Here is a 22752-nt window from a genome sequence, read left to right on the forward strand (position 1 = left end):
TTTTTTTTTTAAAAGGTTCAAAATGTGCAAATTTATCAAAAAAAATTGAAAAAATACGAGCCCGCGAGCAGCTCGTGGGCTCTGCTCAGCTCGTCTTTCACGAGCCATGAGCTCGTGGATTACAGGGCCGAGCCGATTTGCCATCACTACCACTATGACTTAAATTCTAGTTTACTACATCTTGAGGCTCGATTTTTTAACCTAATTAGGAGACTAAATAGATTTTTTTCTATTTGAAAGGGAGACAAAATCTTGAAAGCAAAAAAAAAAAATAATAATAATAATAATGCTTCTTTATACCGTGAAAGCAAAAATAATAATAATAATTCATGTTTTCCACTACCATTTCCAAGGGCTCTTCTCCTTATCTTGCATTTAATAATAACAATAATCTCTCCAATATAGAACTTCCAAACATTATTCATGGAGCTCTTAAAAACCCAAAATAGAAATCAGCTGATAGGGGAGGAACTTCAAGCACCTAAAAATGTTACTGAGCTCTTAGAAATACCAGAAGGAAAACGAACTCTGGGATACAAATGGATCTTTCATGTTAAATAAAAGATCGGTGGAAGTGTAGACCCGCATAATGCATTGTCAGTTGCTAAAGAGTTCACTCGAACACATGGAATTAACTACAAAGAGAAACTCAACACTATCAAAGTTGTATTATACTTGGCAGCTAATTTACATTAGTTAAGGTATATTTTTGGTATTCTAGGTTTTTTGGTAATGATTGACTTATTAGATTTAGTCCCTTTCTAGTCCCACAATTATTTAAAAAACATCGATTTTTTGTTGTAGGAATGTGGTTCCATTTTCATTTTTTAATGCAATGTTTCAGTCTTTATGTAAAAAGATAAGAAAGCAACATTCAAATCAAATTTATTGCCTTTTGTGTTAATGACCATTGTTCCCTTCCAAAGCAAGTCAAAAGAGGTTTGTCTGATGCATCCATTAGGAATGGACATTTTGGTCCTTTAAACATGGTTTGTAAACGGTAAAATTGGGAAATTGAATGAAACGTATGCCATCATACTCAGAGAGTTTTTTGTGGACTTTATTATTATTATTATAATATTCTNCCCAATCATATTCTCTTTTCAGTAGGCGACTCAAATCAACCAATTATCCATGACTTCACATATTTTTGTTTCCCGCTTAATTCTTAAATAATTTGGTCGTAGCTTCTACCATTTCTGAGACATTCATTTGAACCAAATATTTTTCCACGAAACCAAACCAAAAGGAATAGTTACGAGTCTAATTCAAGTTTAATTTTCATTTGGTCACCAGTATAATGACAATGAAGTTTTAAATTTGCATTCAACTTTTGAAGATGCTCAACAATGTCAATGAACACACATACAAGATAGGGAAAATTGGGAAGTTTTAATGCTTACAAGAATTAGTACTGAATACAACAATTTTCAAGAAAATTTGCAAAGGCTCTCCATGCTATGCTTTCATTCAAATCTTTTACCTGCCCAAGTTCGTTGCTTTACGAAGGAGGCTGCTTTGGCTTTTTAATACTTCGATGCACTTAGAATGTCCTATAGAGATTAAACTCTATCTAAAGGTCAGGAAAAAGACACTACAACTCTCTAGTTTCCAAGATTCTTACAATAAATAATTTAAAGATATTCTCTAAAATATAAAAATTGTAAATACACCCTACAGCTTAGATAAAAACATTCCAAAATATTGTACTCATAATGTCCCAACAATTTCTACACATTGCAGACTCTTTCTTTCCAGCATCTTCCTTGAAATATTATAGATACCAGTCTGCTCCATATAATTCCATGTGATTTTAGAATGTCGTGAACGTACTAATGCAATCCAATTGTTCTTAGGGGAATTAGTTTGGTAAACAAGAAGTATCTATGAACGCATTGAATTATAAAGGAAATGTTCAATTGCCTGGCAATTACATTGAATGCATTCATTTAGTACCATATAAAGAAGAGAATGCAAGATTATGGTGCTTCAAATTTCTCCACCAACAAGAATTAGTCCCACTCGCAGAAACTCATGTTTAACGCTCACATCTGGAACAAATTTTGATAGCAAACTTTCGACTGCTCATCAGATTGCTCAGACATTCTTTTCAACACTAGCGAATTCTTGGAAATTACGAATTAAAGGTGATATTTCAGCAAGCACAAACACTGAAGTGGAGGATATTCCAGCAAGCAAATGTAATTATTTATTCCATAATATCAATGGAACAATGCTACCTATCAGCCATAGTGTTCAACACCAGTCTAGGTGTGGCATTAGAGCACAATCCCATAATTGGTGATCAATTTTGTTTGTTTAATGATCAGCAATAGCATACTGTGGGCTCCACTGCCACGGGTCGAACACTACTGATAGATAGCAGTACTCGTATCAATAACTCAAAAGTCCAGGATAAGACTTCTAATACCTTAAATCAAAGAAAACAAAAGGGGCAGTAGACATTCCTTCAGCATGCTTGATTCTAGTGTCTCGAAAGAAAAACTTCACCGGGCAGTACATGCTAAAAGTACAACTGATTATAGATTTTTCTATGAATAGAATATTAAACAGGTAAACGAAATAGAAATACAACTTATACACTGTGAATTCATGGGAATGCCAATTTCTATAGCCATTAATGATACCACCATGGATAAGGGGAGTCAAACCTAAATAATGTTCAAATTATACTCATAGCAAGCAAGAGATCTAGGGACTTATCCTTCTTCTGCAACCCTTGCAAGACAATCTACGGACATGCAATTAGGGCAAGTGTTCAAAAATATTGTTTTTCTCGAATTAGCCTTCTTCATGACAGTATATAATTTGAGCTTTCATAATCAGGAACGCAGCATTGTTTACCGTTGTCTTGCCACACCAGTTCCATTTCAACTTGAAATCCGGGTAAATTCAGCATCCAGATTTCATCGCCCTTAAATCAAGAAACTGCAGTATGTAAAGACAAATTGAATCTTTTGTCAATAGACAATTGGTTTCTTGAAATTCATCTATAGATATAGAAAAGTTATATCAATTATTATCGAAATTAAAAAGACAATTAACCCCCATAAAAAATGCTTTACATTCAAATATGTGGCTAGAACATGTTTACTTTGAGTTCAATATTCAATATCAATAACTCTTTATTTACTTAATTCATTTATTTGGTTAGTATTTAGATTCTGCAAGTATCTAGCATTAGCTTGAAGTCATATATTCATAGCTGTCATCAAAGAGTTACTAAACCACATTTATTTATTTCACCATAAACTAAAGATTGTGCTGAACTATAATTGCAAATATTCACAAATGCACAAGTCAATTAATACTATTTAGCAGAGGGTCAATTCCTGAAAAGGACTTGTGACCTATGCTGCTTCTATTGTCATTGTGTGCAAGCTCCCAGTCATACAAAGCAACCAAGCCAAGAGGTAAAGTTGGTGCAGGAAGCCACCATCTCCCTCCCACCGCCGCCGCCCTGAACCCATCCCCAAAAAAAAAAAAAAAAAAACCCTACACTGAAGGCAACAGAAAACTTCACATCTCACTTCGCACCTAGAGTTTTGACAAAAACAGTGAAATATTTCTATGGCTTTTGACTTTTTGATGAGAAGTTAAAAATGATGAAAAATCGTATACAATAAATGAAGTCAAAAAGCACTTTCTCAAATTTGATTGTTCCTCACCTTTAAAAAAATAAGAACTGTTCACACTGCTTAATCAGTAACTAACCCCTCTGAAAGAAAGAAAAATAAGGAAATCAAAAGGTACGCAGGATAAAGTGGGATCCATTTTCTTCTCAAAATCTCTCATTCTTTCTGTATTTGTGAAGATATATTACATTGAAATAGAAGTTTCATCACTCATTAAAAGCGAAGATCTTTTCTTTCCCTTCTCGAGGTATTGCTAATCATCTTTCTTGCACTTTTTCAATTGAAAACTATAATATTAATTCTGTTTGTAGGGATTTGGATACATCAGTAGTTGAATTGAATTCCTAATATGAATTTAAACACTTGTACATCAGTCCCTTTACATCAATGCTTATTGAAACTCAAACCTCAACCATTAGTAATTCTTGTCAACATATCTCTTGGGCCCTCAACTTTGGGATTTAGTCACAACTCTCCAATGTTGGCTTTGTTAGCTTACCTATATAATTTGTATTTCTAATAAAAAAATTGTTTCATTTAGCATCCTGCTTATAGAGATTAGGTTAGAAAAATAATTTTAGTAATAGTAACTAATTATGATATTGTTGCTCACAATCCACCACAGGTAGCTTAAACATTGGCACGGAATATATAAAAAATGAGTTTAGAAGTTAGTACAAAACCTGTTCATAGAGGGCTTTTGAGATAAAACAGAATATTTGGTTCAATATAACAGTCTAACATCAGAATGGTGACTGATATGTACCAAAGAGTGAGATGACCAATCTTTTCTTTTCCCTTTCTGTTTTTGTTGATTATGGATTTTTTTCTATTTTTTAGATTAAAAAGAGAGAGAGAGAGAGAGAGAAAGAAAAGGTAAACTTCTACCTATCATGGCTGGCCCCTAAAAGCAATGAAATTTATTAATTAAATATGGAGAACCTTCTTTCACAGAACAATGAGAAATGATAGTTAAAAAATAAAAATAAAAAAATCCAAAGAAACGAAATAAGATTTGAAATTTATGATGTAGGATATAAGTGTCCAGAAATTTATAAAATAAACTGAAAGACAGGATTCTAGCCTAGCAGCATTAAAAACATAAATAACCTATTATTTTTAAATATGTGATGTCAAAAGCAATGGCATTACATTCTATGCTGGAGATCTATGACATTTCTGAACATTTTCTTGGAGTTCTAAAGCAATAACATTGGCTCTTAGGAGCAAAACCTTTTAAGTGCAATTGATATTACCTTAGAAGCGCCTTGATTTCGGTTGTGGAGGGTATCCAGTCATCCCCATTCCTGATTCTTTCCTTCTCATCTATACAAAATAATAAACTATAAATCTTGATTAGGCAGAAAAACAACCTTAAATATTCGATAGTCTTATCGTCTGAATAGAACCTGGTGCTGTTGATGAGCTTGCGGCGCAACACCTCGCGGCATTGGAATGTTGCCGGGATTTATTCCGCCACCCATTCCTGCTTGGGAAAGGTTATAAGCTGGAATACCCGGAGGTTGCATCCGCTGTATGCCAACCATGGGCATTGACCGAGGCATGGATCTCGTTTGCATTACATGGGAACCTGACATTGCCCCAGATACAGAATTTCCAGATGATACCTGATAATAAGTTTATGCATGGATAAGAAAACATGTTGCTTACAGTAGACTATCATGTACATTAAATGTTGTTATTCCACCGTACGCTTTATAATACCATTTATTGCTATTATTAACACCATATAAACGGCGCTTAAGAATTATTGGGTTTTGATTTTTTATACCAATTATGTCCTTCAATGAATACTACTTCAAGCCAAATCCCCACGAGTTCCTACTTCTAGTTGAGCCTTTTCCTCATGTATCAGAACTTCCACACATCTAGCCCCTGTTTGAGCCCCATGTTTTCAAGAATGCATTTTTTCAAATCTCATTTTCAACCACACATTTTTCCATAAAATAATTATAGATGTATTTCAAAAACGGTTCCTTACTTTTTAAACACACATTCTCCAAAAAATCAATATTCCAGAATACATTTTACCCCAAAAATGAGGATCAAACAGGGGCCCTAATTTTTCTATTCTCATTGCATCTTGATGCTATATCTAAGTACCAATCAATATAGAGTTAACAATCTGGTTAGTCCTGAACATATTCACAATCGTTTCCTAAACTTGAAAATATTTAGTCACTAAACTTCATGATGTTTGCACCATCAGACGTAGATCAATTCCATCCATGGAAACTAACAAGTGGCTGATTTGGCTGACGTTATGGTTATCTGGCATGTCCATGCACATTAATTGTCCAAAACATTCACGGTTGGCTCAAACAATGTTCAACCAAAGGGACCAAACAAAACAATATAGATATTGTTCAGCTAAAAAAAACTTTTGTTCATAAACGACATCCTCTAATTGGGAAACTAGTGTCGATGGTTACACAAAATAAGCATCACGTGAGCCCAATCAAAGATACTAATAGTGATTAATGGTTGAACATCATAATGTTTACTGACGAAATATTGACATTTAAGAGTTTAGGAAGCATTTAGGAGCATGTCTTCTAAGTCCAGGGACATATGCTTGTAAGTTAAGGGACAAACTGGATTTCTAATCTATTAATATATGGAGGTCTTATATTGAAAAATGGGTTTATTCCATTCGGCGTAACTATACTTTAGTATTAATCAGGTAGCTGTACTTCAATTTTGTTTAATCAAATACCTATAGTTTAGTATAATTTGAACCAAGTAACTATATTTTTATTTGATTTCAATCGGATAACTACACTTTAATTAAATTTCAATTAAAACAACTTGGTCCAATTCATTGACACAAATCGATAATGTAACAGTCAATAAATGATGTTCATCACAAGTAACCGTTAGTTACTAACATGAATTATGTCAACTTCAGTAAAATAAATGACTGGCTTCACTTATTAACTACTTATTCACTGATTTTCATTAGTCTAGGTGACGGAATTGGACGGAATTACCCGATTGAATCAAATTAAAATGTAGTTACCAAATTGAACAAAATTGAAGTAATATTACTTTACTGGTACTAGAAGTAAAGTATAGTTACCACAAATGTAATTAAACAACGGGAAAATATAATCAAGTGCATCTAGATCTCATTTCTCTAATCCATGATTTATTATATGGGATTTCACTATATAAATAATAACCTTGCAAGATTTGAACTGAATTAAATAAGACTTCACCAATGAACTTTCCTCCAATAAATAAATTAAATGCTGAGATAAAACGTAGATCTTAAAAAGTTTTATGCTACACTCTTCGAGTAATATCATGTTGGTCCTTCAAATAGAAGTTAAACAATTTGATCCTCGTAACTTTTTATTGTTATTAAACAATACATAATTTACGGAATTTTCCATTCATTGTTTAATTAAGTAATCATAGTATCTTTAATTAGAGATGATTGAGTGATTTGTTTTCATTGTAATATCTAGATTGCATATTAATAATGTAAGCTTCATAAGACATTTAAGTAATTCCATTTTTGTGTAGGCAGGTATTTAGAATTGCTTAAAAGCACTTTTTAAGTTATTTTAGTCCCCATATGAGCTTAGAAGTGTTTGTCATTGCTATAAGCTCAAAATAAGCAGTTAAAATGCTTATAATCCATTTCAAGAAAAGGGCACCCCCACTTTTTTTAAAGAAGTACTTAGGTTATGCAAACTACCCTCTACAGAGGCCTACTATAAAAAAGTGCTTACAAGCCTATTACAAAATTGTGCTTATAATCAGCCTTTTTTTAAAGAAATACTAGGTAGGTTCTAAAATTTGTGCAAGTCAATGACAACAATATTCGAAGGTTTATAGCGAAATTATGAAGCTTAAATAAATTAATTTCTATGATGACAAATTCTAAAGAGGAATGAATTAAAACAGTAACAAAGGAAGTGACTCTTGATGGCTATATACAATCTTACGCATGATCTAGACATCTGATCATTACCATTAAATAATACATGTAACACAAGGAGTTAAAAGCACAAGATATAGCAACTTATGAGCATGTCAACTAATAAAGCTATTCTCTATAAAATTAAAAAATATTCTTATTCTATATATCAATCAAAGTTCTAAGAGGCAAGGCATGGCAAGACAGCAAGATCAAGCAACAAGCCTTACGAGCGTAGGCATAATAGCATGTTGCATTATTTTTATTATTATGTTAATCATTCTAAGATCAAGAATAATTATTTTAATTATTTAAAAAGCAATAGTAATGATTCCTTTTTTTAAGTTTAACCTTAAAAAAAAATAAATGAATAAAGGAGTGCGCCTTTTGACACCTAGGCCCTCATTAGGCAGTCGAAATTTGGTTCACCGCCTTTTTCTATGCCTTTTCCAACTACAGGGTTTTATCTTCAAATCTCATGCCTTTTCCAGCCTTTTAAAACGCTGACCACAGTTTTATACATAAAGAGAATGAGGATGACGAAAAAACATTATGTGTCATTTAGAAGTTTTATGGCATATCAGCATATTTTGTTTAAGTTACAATCAAATAGAAATGAGACTTCGGGGGCATGAAACATGAATCGAATGGAAATTACAAACACTAAAAGGTGATGCTATTAGAAGTTCTAATCAACAAAAAGCAATGATGATTATGGTTTTGATAACTACCTTTATCATTAAAATATTATATTATATATACTAAAATATAATCAACCTTGCCACCGTAATGTAGATGTTTATAGGCCGGTAGGCTTTCTCAATTCCTCTATAGCATTGATACTTCAATTAAAGTAGCATGTTCTGCCCGACATACATTGGATACCGACACTCTTCGAACACTCTGCCGTGGTCATTTTTTTAATTAAAAATATTATATATTTTTTAACTCAAAGTTATTATTAAATAACAAATAAAAACTTATATTTTAAAATTTTCGACAAAAAAAATTAATTGCAAGTACAAAAATTAAATTTATACTATATAAATGAAGAATTTTAAAGAATTTAATCAAAGTGTTGCCGACGTGTCGTGTCATTACATATTTGGAAAACCATGTGTCGACGTGTCATATTGGTGCTTCATAGCTCAACTCTATTAAAAAACAATGTCAACTTTAGGAACCTACAAATAACTAAGGAAACTCGAATCTATGTAATTCAAGAATAATAGGCAGTCCTATAAAATTTAATATATCAGAAATAATTAAAAACCATAAATCTTACTTGTGTCGTTAGAAGACACGAATACCTTCCTCTGAAGCCCCTAACAAAAGATTGAATCATAGAAGTCTAATAGCTTATAAGATAAAAGAAGGAACAAATATCAGCCTAAACTTCAAGACAGCAGCTGTAAATCCTTCATAAAAACCCATGTTTGTCCTAAAGATTTATTAAATGTTTCCACAAGGGATCAAGTTTTCAAATTTCCACAACTTCCAAGAAATTTCTCAATCCAATGCAGGTCAGCAATGTGTCCGCTCACTTCCAAAACATATTTTAGCGCTAACTGTGTCACCCACCTCAGCTATGGCTCTTCGTATGAATGGTTCAAACTTAACTCACCACATTATAACCTGGAATGTGAATCATTGGAATTGCCCAAATGAGAATCACCAATGTACTCTAGGAGTAGACTTCTTGTTTCATACAATAAATATGCTTTCTAAAGCAAAAAATGAAGGTTACTTTTTTAAGATAGATTCTGCTCATTTTTTAACGTAATGCATATTAGGCAACAAAAAACCTAGTATTGCAGCAGCAGGCCTCTAGAAGACATATTTCATTGCAGCAAATTAGGACGTGTGACATCATTCTGGAACACTCAACTGTTAGTGATAAAAATATCGGTAGCAATTTGCTCTTCGTGACATTAGAATTGAAATTTTGTGTAGTTTCAAATTTAAGCAGTCAACAAACTGAACATTAGTAGACATACCGGCTGAGAAGGTTGAAGACTAATTGTTCCTACAATATCAGTGCTTGCGTCCACTGGTCTAGCTGGGTAGTTTACAACTTTCTCTCCTGGTTGTGGAGGTACCAGTGCACTGAGACAATCAACTAATTACTCGATCAAAATATAAATGGACATGTACAATTGTAACTGAAGCAATGAACAAAAGTTACTATGCATGTCATCAGTTATACAACTTCCATACAATGAGATCTAAGCAAGAAAATCACTACATACTTGCATCCTGGCAAAGGTTCCATCCGAAAGTACCTGTGAATTAGGAAAAAGCGAAAGCTTATTAAATTGCAAGGTTAACGCTGGTGATTGATTATGCACTAATGTCCATCATGGTCATTACTACAACACATTTCATGACAAAGAAAACATATATGTACATGACATATATGTACGCATATACATATATGTATGTATGTAACAAAAAGCTGACTTCTAAATATCTTGTTATGCTCAATTTGGCTAGACAACTGAGGTCAAAATCAACTAACCCAACACAGATTTTAGTTTTCGGGGGGTGTGGGGGGGGCAAAAGATTAGATACCCCAAATATTAAACACCACTATTTGCACAAATAACAGTTGGATAAGTTATTAAACACCTCAATTCAAATTAGAATTTGAAATTCTCCAAATAAATACATGTACTACTAAATACAGATTTTTGTTTTTGGGGAAAAAAATTAAAATAAATAAATATAAAAGAAGACAAGAAAAAATCACACGCCCCATAAATCAAACACCACTTTTTGCCCAAATAACAGTTGGAAAGTTAATGAACACCTCAATTAAAATTAAAAGTTGAAACTCTCCGAACGTACATGTACGCTCACTTTTCTCATATCAAAACTCTGCTCAACATAAAGACCAGCAAGTATCAACCAAAAATCCATTGGCAATGTTTCATGATGCGCACTGTACTGATTTATGAGCTAAAACTTGCCAATCACAGTAGAAGATGAATCAACAATTGAAGACAAAAGACAGAAATGCTAGAAGAGAGTCTTTACTGACACGATGTCGCGTGCCTATATTTTATTAACCAGGAATACTTCAATTACAGGCAGGCACAGTGAATTTCAGAAAGTTGAAATGGAGGAGTTTCTGATCATAAATAGTTAATAGTAAATCCATCAACGAATGCTTTAAAAACTCCTAGCAGAATGCTCGTCACTTCTAGATGATGTTCACATCACTTTGTACCTTCGTGGGGGTATAAGGATGGAGGGGTGGGGGGAGAAGGAAAGAGTACATACTCATGCTCAAGAGCCTGTGCAGCTGTTAGTCTTTTTTGAGGATCATATCTGCAAATAAGAACCACAAATTGCATGTCATTGATCAAAAAATAATCAATAACTGTTCAATAATGCGAACAACCAGATGCGACATGTAATGACGTACAAGTAAATATAAGAAAGGAGACATATAAACTGAAGCCAAGAATCCAATCAGTATCAGGGCAAAGAGAAAGAGAGAGAGAAGGTTATTCAATGTAAATCCATGCAGCCAACAATGAGGACTTAGGATAATAAGCATATTCGAAGGGAAACAGTTCTGAATTTATCATTACAATTTCTAGGAATATATAATGGAAATACAGTAATGCTGTTGACTAATTGCTTTCCTGATGTTAAGCATAGCATGAAAGATACAGTTGGTAGGATGCTATGGAAGCTGGAGAATTTCCTGACAGTGTCATTTCTGTTACACTTTTCTATTTAAGGGGGGTCACTTTGTAAACCCTGGAAGAGTGTGTGTGTATATACACACATATATATGCTAAACGCTTTGCTCTTGGGTTCAGAGAAACAAAGCTGTTATGCATTCAAGAACTGGATCCAAAATCTAATTTTCCAGCTCCTGAAATACTTCTTACAGAATAAAGTTACAATTCTAGGGCAAAATATCTCATATAACTTAGCCCCTAACTGACAACCATTAAAACAAAACTCTTTTTTCTCAAACTCATTTTCAACCATACATTCTCACATTAAAATATTCTTCACGTAAACCCAATTTTTTTTTTACTTTTTAACCACATTCTCCAAAAAATCACTATTCAAAAACTCATCCCCCCCCCCCCAAAAGAAATAAAATAATAATAATAATAATAATAATAATAATAATAATCTTTATAATGATTGTCAAACAGGGGCTTAATCTCTTTCAGCAAACATCATTATCAAGTATTTCTTGGCAAACAGAAAGAAAATTCAAATATGCACAAATTGAGAGAAACCCATACTCGAGCATCTTGGAGAGGAGGTCATATGCTGGATTTTTGGGAGAGAGATGAACTACATTGTAGAGACCAGCAGTTTCACTGCAAGAAGAGGAGCAAAAGTATCCCAAGAAAAGAAGGATCATGAAGCCATTGGCTAAAGGTTGTTTAGAAAATAGACCAACCAACTATAGCTATCGAAAACACTGAAATCCAGAACATGGAAGGAAACGAATATAACATACTACTTATGGCCTTGAATGTGTTGTAAATCAGATTGCCAGTGTGGAAGGTTCACTAGTGTAGGCCACTTCTCTTGTGTTGGATGACCTAATGCCACAATCCGTTATCAACTACTGTTCCAGAACAAATTCTAAAAAGAGGTTGACTAAAAACATTCTCACCTAGGACCTTAAATATTTTGTCAAGTTGATCGAGCTGCATTATAAAAATTAATTTTCAGACAAGTAAAAGAAGCCAGAGATAATGCTAAATAATAAGCAAGCTGTTGATTGGAATACGTCTGTATTGCAAAGGTAACAGAAATAAACAGAAAATAAAATATCATACCTGAAATGGGTTAATAGTTCCTTTTACTTCTTGCCCTTGAAATAGTGGTTTCAGAGTCAAAAGCTCAGCAAATATGCAGCCAACAGCCCACATGTCTTTTTTTTATCAATTTGAAAGATATGAAAAATTAGCAAACCGCTAAAATGTCTAATTATGATGCGTATTTTCTTTTGCAGTATAAGAACCATATTTTGTTTGTATAATGAGATGATAATAAGGTCGCTATGAGAATGACAGAACGGATCAAACTGCCATACCAACGGCACTTGTATAGTGTTTTGCACCAAGGAGTAACTCAGGTGCACGATACCAAATGGTCACCACAACCTATAATCCACGATAGAAAACAACAATCTATGAATACAGCAATAATAATAGCAACGCAGAAGAGAAAATAAATCTGATTGAGAAATTCTATTTTTACAAAAGCAACAATTCAACGTAGCTGACCACATTTTGAGTACAGTAATTTTTGTCCATGAAAAGAAAAAGAATAAGTCCTTCCTTTCATGGAGGGATCGATAAGAATTTCGTATCAAAATATTTCAGAGCATATTACATCTCTTAAAGTCCATTCATACTATAAATTCTTAAGTCAATTAAAGAACAGAACAAAGTAAATGCAAAAGCTTATATTGCAAGTATTCTAGCCTAAGTTACTCATCCCTCCAAATTCTAAAATTCCATTTTACCGTTTTTAATGGATGAGGCAAACCACTGATATTTTTCTTGTTTGCAATAAACAGGTCCCTCACAAACCCTTATTTAACGTGGAAACTTGTGAAATAATTTTGAGATGTCATTGTCCTGCATCAATTACGTTGGTGATGTGTTTGATCTTTTAAGTCATAATCCTTATGTTTTGGATATTGTGGTCATTATTTGAATGTGGTTGTTTTCTATTATTAATTTAGGTAGATCGTAATTTCCTAATGATGTTTCTTTGTGCCAATCCTTTTAGGTCCTATTGAGTGATGATATGTGGAAAGTGTAAAGCCTGGGGTTATTGAGTTCCCCATAAATTTTGCTCTACTCCAACCTGAAGGAGTTGCCAGGTTAGAAATCCTAAAAAAGTGGTTTCTGCCCTTTGGTTCTCTCTTCTCTATACTTACCCCACACTTTCTCCTCTCCTTTTGACACTCTTCTTTGAGTCTCTCTCTCTCTCTAAGTATTCTTCTATCCCTGCAACTATACAAAATCTCTCTCTCTCTCTAAGTATTCTTCTATCCCTGCAACTATACATTTTGGTAGGAAGTTTACTAAAACCATGAAATCCAAGTACAAACTCTAAGAGAACAGAGACTGAAGCTTATTTCATAAGACTTGAGAGGGTGAATTAATCAAAAAGTACGTTTAGAAAAGAAACATGAAGAAGGTTTTTCTTATTACTCGATACAGAACAAACACCAAGGTGGTGGATCCTAAGCATAAAGGATGTTGCCAAATTTGGTCTTCATTGCAAGAAAATATTACTGAAGGATAAGATTCCAGTAAGCAGTCATTCTTGTTGCCACTGTCACTGCTTGAATCAAGATGGTAGAGACCCTCATGTTAAGATGGATGGATGGCCATATTAAAATTGATTAACAAGAACTGAGAATATATGCCAAGAAATGGAGCGGTTGCAGAGGATTTAATTTTAATGGATCTTTCGGAATATAGAATGGGCAAATATTATCCTGTAGTGACATTCAAATTCAACAGGGAAAAGGCCTTTTTTTTGTTGCTGAGATCAACCAACTAGACACATCCGTACTATAGGGTGTTAATAGTGTATAAATGTACGAAACAAAGACCTTCAAAGATGGAACATGCTACAATAGGACTAACTGAACAGCCTAAAACAAAGTATAAGACTTAGCCCCTGCTTGGTTTGGATAAAAATTAGATTTTTAGTAGATTTTGATAAAAGTAGGTTAAATGTGTAGCTAAAGTTATAAAATTTGTGGGTTCCTTGACATGTATGATTGAACATGTGTTTAGGGAAAAATTAGAGTGTGTTTAGTTTGCCATTGAGGCCATTTTCAATTTCAGTTTTCTAAAAGACACAAAATGTGTGTGGTGGTTATTTTCAAAAATGAGCTTCCAAAAATAAGGAAAATTTTACAATATAAAACTCAAAATGACTTTTTGACTTTTGAGTGTTTTCACAAAAAACTTGAAACAAGGAAAATGAACTTATAAATTTCTCACATTAAATAAATTAATAAAATCACACAAAACCTACCCAAATACAAATACCCATCTAAACGCATTCTTCGTTTTTGAGAAACGAGGACCAAACAAGGGCTTAATCTATCAAAAATTAAATTTTCAAAAAGGGAAAGAGAAGAAATTTAGAAAATAAAAGGAAAAAAGAGAGGAAGCAGTAAATGTCTTACCCCATTTTCAGATAGTGGCTTTAAAGGAGCTTGGTAAATTCTTGCAAGGCCAAAATCAGCAATTTTTACTACTCCTTGTTCTTCTCCATCACCCATTACCTGGTTAAAAGTTTGGAATTTTCTATCAAAATTATAGAACTGAAGGTATTAATGCATATATTCTAAATTGTACATTAACAAGGAAAAATAATGTCACAAAGTAGCTTTAAAATGCCATGATCCTACCAAGATATTTGACGGCTTTAGATCTCGGTGAACAATCCAGTTACTGCAGCAATAAGAATTCAGCAAGACTATGTTATGAGTTATAACAAAGCAATATTTTCATGTAAATGATAAATCCTAATATTCTCCCATAGAACTATCAAGGGCTCCAATTACTATTCTAAATCTCTGTGACAAGTTCAAGATATTCTATAGAAATCCTGAATGAGTCCTTTTTCTCTGAAAAGAAAGTTAGATTTAGCAAGAAATCTAACCCTTGTTCAAGCCCCATTATCCAAAAATTCATTTTTTTAAAACTCATTTATAACCACAGGTTCTCCCAATAAAAAAAATTTGCACATAAACCCAAAAAATTTTCATACTTTTTAACCACACATTCTCCAAAAAATAAACATTAAAAAACCCCTTTTGGTGAAAAAAAAAATGCATACATATATATAATGTAGTGCTCAAAACATTGTGGTGGTGGTAGTAGAGAACCATATATCCTCCATATCAAGACAAAATAAAAATATGATTAATTTTCTTGTAAAAATCAATGATAATCAACTAGATTGAAAAGAGAATCCAGAAAACAGAACCCCACACATCTATACAGATGCCAAAAGAGACATGCATACCCACAAAGTGCAAAGGTAGATATTGGGCTTTCGAAATTTGGAATTCCACTCCATCTGAACACTACATACTCAGGTTACTAATAAAAGTCCACAAAATGTAACCTTACTCCAACCAAATACATCTCATTAAGGGAATGTTAATCTCACTTCTGCCCTATTAACCAATATAGACACTGTTTACTTCTACTCCAAAATCATTATTTGTTCTTAACGTGTCTTTCCCGTGGTCCACTCATTTTACTTCTTCATCAACAAAGTATTTAACATTGTGCTTTGAGTTTATTTTCTATTTATTCGGTGTAAATTAACTCAAACTTCAATGTTAAATAGAGGGGAACCTTTAAGATAATTCAATCATAAAGGTCAGCCAATCATTATAGAATCATGTGTTCACTAAGAAAATTGAAAGATTAATTATCTAAGATGCAAAATTGAGTTGGGGTCTCTCGATATAATGATATCATTATATTTCAATTTTTGTCCAAATTAACTTGTCAAGAGAAAAAATTAATGCCAATATAAGTTTTTGAAAAGAACAGTGTCGCTGCGAAATAGATAGTAGACTAGGAGTCTAATTTTTCACAAGCAAAATTTTCTAGACAGAAAGGAGAGCAACATAAGTTATTGTCGGAGGTCAAAAGAAGGCATCACAAAGTATTAGCAAATAAATAGAGTATTTCAACTTCATTTCAAATTACCCAATGATGTTCCATTAAGCGAACCCAAAGCCTTGCACTATAAAAGAAGTTACAAAGACTATTTAAAATAAATGAAAAGGGAGGTTTCAAAAATTCTAGCTTTCGTCCTAACCAAATACAACAAGTTTAGTTCCGGACCTTATAAAATCAACTCAACTGTTCAATAAAAAGATTTGATTCATTTAATAGTCATTTGAGATAAAAGTAGGAGCAGTGTAAATGCAATAATTAAGCAGATAATTCTCGTAATCGTGAATAACCTGTGAAGATAATTTAGACCATTAAGAAGCTGCCACAATAAAGACTTGACAGTGTACGGATTGATTGCCTGGTTCACCTTGTCTCTGTGATGTCTGATGATTTCCTGGGATGATTCAGAACTCAGAAGGGGTCAAGCACACAGTGATAGAGTCATCAAACCAGAAAACCTAATTAAAAGTTAAATATGTTTCTCTTAAAATCAGTGTACGCTAATCCATATATGTTATGCCATGCCCAATGACTATTCATTCGTGCGAAAGGTTCAAAATTTACAAAAAGATACAAAAATTGTCCATATCTATGAGGCCTTTTTGCTATTTACAGATTTCATCTTTCATCCTAACAAGAAACGTCTGAATGAGCTTTAATTCATAGTGGTACCAAAAATACAAAAAAATTCACATTCAAGAAATTCGCTGAACTTGGAACACGTAAAGAAATGTAAGACTGAGTTTATGGATGTTGTCGAATATGTAATAAATCTTAGATCAGAAACCAAATTTCACCACTCTCTATTGAACTGAATTTGAATAAGGCAAAGGTTCTCATTATAAAAGTAGGTTTCTCCATTAACTAAAGCATGTTTCACAATTTTTCATAGGTTAAACAGGTACCTGGAGAAGGTAAAAGTTGTGATGGACTGAAAAAAACTAAAAATATAAAAAATTATAGCCAACAAAATGTAAAAGAATTTAACTAAAATCAAAGGAACCGACACCAACTGCAAATGGGGGATGTTAGACCTAAAAGGAGAAAGGCCCATATAAGTTATATTTCTGTTTATCATGATGCAATCATGCAAACCCAATAAATGAGACATCTTGCTTGGTTCCAAGTCATTATTTTGAGAAAGCATATGAATCTTGTAAATCCACAATGTATCTTCCAGGATAACATTCCCTAAGAAGAAATTAAGATTAAGTTAAACTGTTAGCAAAGCACAACATTGCTGGAATTTGTATAGATTAATTTATAATTAAATTTTCATATTGATTTTTTATTTATTCTTCAAAGGTATGTTATATTAATAATACTGAATATTAAATTTATAATACACACACACACACACACACACATATATGGGGAAGGGAAGGGAAGGGGAAAGAGAATTGTGGAAGCCACCACCTCGTATATAAGGATTTTACACTATTACACTACACTCACATGAATTCTATTTCAAATGAAAGTTTTCAAAAATCTTTTGAATTCTACATAAGTCTACAAAAGTTTTAAATGAAAGTCTATAAAAGTTTACGACTTCCACTAATTCCTTACAAATTGATAAGCCTCCTGCATGGTACACTTATCAACGACGTCACAAGAAGAGCGTGGAAGGAAGTTAGAGGGAATACTAGTTGTTAGATCTATTGAGTCACGATTGTTATGAGTCTATAAATAGCGTAGAAAAGTGCTTGAATATTCATTCAGAAAAGAGGAAAGACCTGAATCATTAGGAGAGGGGCAGCTCTCGAAACCTACCTTGTTATTTCTTTTCAATTCAGTCCATTGTTCAATTTCTAGAGGTTTAACTCAGCTGAATTTGTTGCATCTAGTCGAGTTAATTTTCTTGGTCTAAGCAGGTCCAATCACAAATCTATAAAAAAATCCACAAAATTCACGAAAGTCATAACTTAAAAAAAAAGTCCAAGCAAAGATTACTGGAAAGGTTTCGAGATACCTAGTATAGGGAAAAGTTTGAAGCGATGTCGGCACCCCTGAAGAATGCAAGTGAGAACACACTAGAAGAGGTCTTCATTAACGAGTTGGAAGAGAAAGTGCGACAGAGGTGTTGTTGGCATGGCCAGCAGGATTTTCACAAATCATGGATATGGCACAGCCGATGGAGGATAGGAACAATAGGATTAACAAAAAGTGAAGGAATGGGAGCGACCACAAATCAGGAGTAACTACTCTAATTCCCGCGAGGGTCGAGCATCGGACAGTTCTTGGAGCATGAGAAGGGGAACGAATGTGCAGGACTATTTACCTATAGACTCGGATATAATACTAGGAATGCAATGGCTTAGCACCTTGGGCACGGTTCAAGTTAACTGGAAGCCATTAGAGATGAAAATAGCTCTAGGGAAGAGCGCTATTACATTAAAAGGAGAAGAAGGGCTCATTGGTCTCACTAAAATCAATAATCAAAACTTTACCTAAGGAGGGTGAAGAAGTTGTAGTGGAGCTATGCTCGGTGTAGGTGGAGGGGCAACTAGCTGATTCGTACATTCCACTACCGGTGCAAGAGTTAACTGCAAAGTATATGGCAGTCTTTGAGTCACCAGTAGGGCTACCTCCTCTGCGAGGTCATAAGCATGCAATCACCCTAAAGGAAGGGGGTAAACCCATTAGTGTAAGGCCCTATATATATATATATATATATCCCCATGCACAAAAGGCCGAGATAGAGAAACTAGTATCAAAAATGCTGGTGGCAGGCATAATCCAAGCAAGTAGTAGTCCCTTTTCAGGCCGATACTGTTGGTGAAGAAAAAAGATGGAGGATGGAGATTTTGCATGTATTATCGAGCCACCATACCTGACCGCTTCCCAATTTCGATTTTTGGCGAGTTGCTAGATGAGCTGCATGGCGCCACCATTTTTTCCAAACTGGATTTGAAATCAGGTTATCACCAGATACGCCTTAAGGCCGGAGGATGAATACAAATCAGCCTTTCGAACTCAAGATAGGCATTATGAATTTTTAGTAATGATGTTTGGGCTTACTAATGCACCGGCGACATTTCAATCCTTGATGAATAAAGTGCTCAAGGGGTTGTTAAGTAAATGTGTATTGGTTTTCTTTAAAGACATACTAGTTTATAGCCAGACATTGAAGGAGCATTGTGAACACTTAAAGAATGGTGTTTCGGGTCCTATAGGAGCAGAAGTTGCGTGCAAATCGAAAGAAATGTGAGTTTGGTCGCACCACCTTGGAATACTTGATGCACTTAAATCAGCTCAAAAGGAGTCTCAACCGGCCCAAAGAAAATTCAAGACATACAGTCATGGCCGTTGCCTAAGAAATTATCCGATGTATTATAAAACAAATTTTCTTCGCAATATCCCTATCCAAATATCTTCATAAATAAATTCAAATACCATCATTATTTGCTTACGCAAGTGTACATAACACAGATATGTTCTTCAAATTAGAAAATAGGTCAAATGCAAAAATACTCACGATACTAATGAGTTACATACCAAGTTTGTTCACATTAAAAAAGTCAAAAGACCATAGGTAATGTCCCAATCATAGATGTGACCAATGCATTTATCTTGATGTTATCCTATCAACATGTTAATTCCTTCTTAGAACTCGCAGAACGCATTCTAGTGGGAATTTCAAACATCAACACAATCTAGAAAATGATAAACAGAGTATAGGTTGGTAAATGCATTAAAGAGTAAGATCACACATGTACTTATATTCAGCAACTATAAGAAATGTATACTCACATAAAGATCATGCTCTGCATAGTCAAATGCTAGATAAAGTGACATATCGGCGTGATTGATGTGCACATTCGCGAGTTTTACTACGTTCTCATGTGAGATCTCCCGAAGCAACTGCATCATAAAACCCATAAAATATTTTACTACCAAGTGAAAAAAAATCCTAGATTGAAGAAGATTCAGGAAAAAAAAATTTGCTCTCTTTATTCTGTTTTATTACTAAAACAAATGCCAAAAGAAACCAAAGAAGAAAATGAAAGTATTCTCCAACAAAATCCTTTAACTTCAACTGCCAAGGAACCAAGACAAAAATTGCAAAATAATACAGAATATATTGCCGTGTTTCATGAAATATTCTGACCAATCAGAATCCAAAAACCCCACCAACTCTTTCTTCTAAAAATATTTGTTCTTGCCCGGATACCACTTATTTACCAACATTAAGAGCATGCCTGGCTTTGCTTATATCAACAAAAGAAGCCAAAATATGGCTTCTTTATAACTTCTTGTGACAGCATGAATGGTGATACAGCCGAACGAAGCCAAACAGAAAATTTTGCTTCTTTTGTAGATTTAAGCAAAGCATACCAGCTCTAATGAGTTAAAAGAAATTAGTACTCTACCTGCGCATGAATACATAGACATATACAGGTAGACACGTGCACACAGCCACACAAACATGGGGGTTTACCATAATTTCACGAATAGCAGTGGGTGAGACGCCATCGCCATCCTTGGACTGCTTGAACTTCTTGATTGCAATGGGTTTCGAGCGATTCGACTTAACCTTCGCCAAGAAAACCAACCCATAAGTACCCTCCCCGATTTTCCCAATCACATCGTACTCCTCCAGCCACTCAGGCTTGTTACTACTGCTATTGTTGTTAGAATGGGAATTCGGATTATTTGCCCTTCCATCCCCCATGTTCAATATAGTGAATGAATCCAGTAACTTGTTCTTCAATTGGAGCTGTAGCTAATGAAATTGATGAAATTGAAATCCCTAATTTCGGAATCGTTGCTCAAAGCCAATCTGGTGTACTGTTTCGATTCGTTTGATTTCTTCTCTCTGGTTTAGCTATTGCCTGACTGGACAAAAAGTTCAGGTTCGTATTGTTTAACTGAAAATTTTATTTCAAATAGAGCTGAAACAGAGAAACGCGTACTTTCAACTTTTACAAAATTTGTTTAACTGAAAAATTTTTAAAATAGAATTTGTAAGAAGTTTTGAAAACTTTCATTTAAAATAAAATTGGGTAATTGGCACAAATAATCTTTACCTCAAAAATTTATTGTGAAAAACGTTCCCATATTTCATTTTTTGACATTTTCATCCTTACCTTTCACATTTCTTTGCACTGAACATTATTTTCAACAAATTTTAACATAAAATAACCAATATATTTTTCTATTTAAATAAAACAAAAAACGAAAAGAAAAATAAAAAATTTGCAACTATAGGCCCAACTTTTTAAAAAGTGCAAATAACCCACCAAAATAACATCACCTTCTTTCCGTACCTCACCCCCACCCTACCATCACCTGCCGACCATTTTCAGCCACCAAAACCTCTAAATATTGATATCAATGAAAAGCCCTTAATCTCCTCCACAATTACCATCCAACAACTTTCCATAACACCAATTAATCTTGCCGAAATCAACTTTCAAAATCAACCACAGAAAATTTGAAAACTCCCACAATCTTCTCCTCCGGCCACTACCTAGATCGTGAACCCCCATCGGATGATTGGCCAGACCCTGTCAATTATAACCATGGCCTCAATTCAATCACACGTCACACCAACAATCTAAATTTATTCCAAAAGTACCGCCAGTCGCAAACCAGCTTCACCAGTCAAATATTACAGATTTCAGCTCCGTCCGGTCAACACATGGTCTTGGACCACATAGGTTAACCTCGTCTTCCTCTGATTCACCTTGCACAACCATGGGTCAAGATTAATTTCGCCTAGAACAAGTTGAATTCGTGGATGAACTTCGGACCTTATGCGAAAAATTTATGCGAAAAATTCATAACCAAGGAATTTGATGGATATATGGTACTCCAAATGTTCAATTAGAACCTCGATAGATAATGGAAAATCCATGGGTCATCAAACAATTGAGCTAATTTACAACACAAATGTTGGATTCAACTATAATCAAATTCGATTGCACAATGGAAACTTTTCAGCTCCAATTGCTACTTCTTCAAATATCTTTGCTCCATTTATGGAGAGTTGTTGGGTGGTAATTCTGGAGGAGGTTAAAGGCTTTCCATTGATGTCAATATCCAGTAGTTTTGGTGGCTGAAAGGTGGTTGAAAATGACCGACAGGTGACGATGGAATGGCGGTGAGGTGTGGGAAGAAGGTAAAGTTATTTTGGTGGGTTATTTTGCACATTTTAAAAAGTTTGGGCCTAAAGTTCCAATTTATTTTTTTATTTTTCTCTTTATTTTTTTGTTTTATTTAAATATGAGAGTATATTGGTCATTTTATGTTAAAAATTGGTGAAAATGATAATCAACGTAAAGAAAGATGAAAGGTAAGGGTGAAAATGCAAAAAAAAAAAAAAAAAAAAAAAAAAAAAGAAAGGGAAGGGGGAAAAAAAAAAAAAAAAAAAAAAAAAAAAAAAAGAAAGGTAGTAATATTTTCCATAATAAATTTGAAAGGTATAAACATTTTGTGC

At 33.8% G+C, this 22752-nt stretch overlaps 1 protein-coding gene across 1 annotated transcript; it reads right to left on the reverse strand.

Annotated features, from left to right (window-relative positions):
- Nucleotides 1-2437: 2437 nt before the first annotated feature.
- LOC111386014 (cyclin-dependent kinase E-1) lies at nucleotides 2438-21188 on the reverse strand. Its single transcript, XM_023010443.1, has 16 exons — nucleotides 20752-21188; nucleotides 20064-20174; nucleotides 16604-16707; nucleotides 15026-15068; nucleotides 14801-14899; nucleotides 12677-12746; nucleotides 12420-12514; nucleotides 12254-12287; nucleotides 12095-12179; nucleotides 11874-11951; nucleotides 10885-10932; nucleotides 9852-9884; nucleotides 9600-9708; nucleotides 5066-5284; nucleotides 4913-4982; nucleotides 2438-2949 (listed from the first exon to the last, which is right to left on the reverse strand). The coding sequence occupies exons 1-15, from the start codon at nucleotides 20983-20985 to the stop codon at nucleotides 4914-4916; spliced, it is 1431 nt and encodes a 476-aa protein (XP_022866211.1). The 5' UTR covers nucleotides 20986-21188; the 3' UTR covers nucleotides 2438-2949; nucleotide 4913.
- Between the last annotated feature and the right edge of the window lie 1564 nt (nucleotides 21189-22752).

The sequence above is a fragment of the Olea europaea genome, unplaced genomic scaffold, assembly GCF_002742605.1.
Source record: "Olea europaea var. sylvestris unplaced genomic scaffold, O_europaea_v1 scaffold3372, whole genome shotgun sequence".
Taxonomy (NCBI): domain Eukaryota; kingdom Viridiplantae; phylum Streptophyta; class Magnoliopsida; order Lamiales; family Oleaceae; genus Olea; species Olea europaea.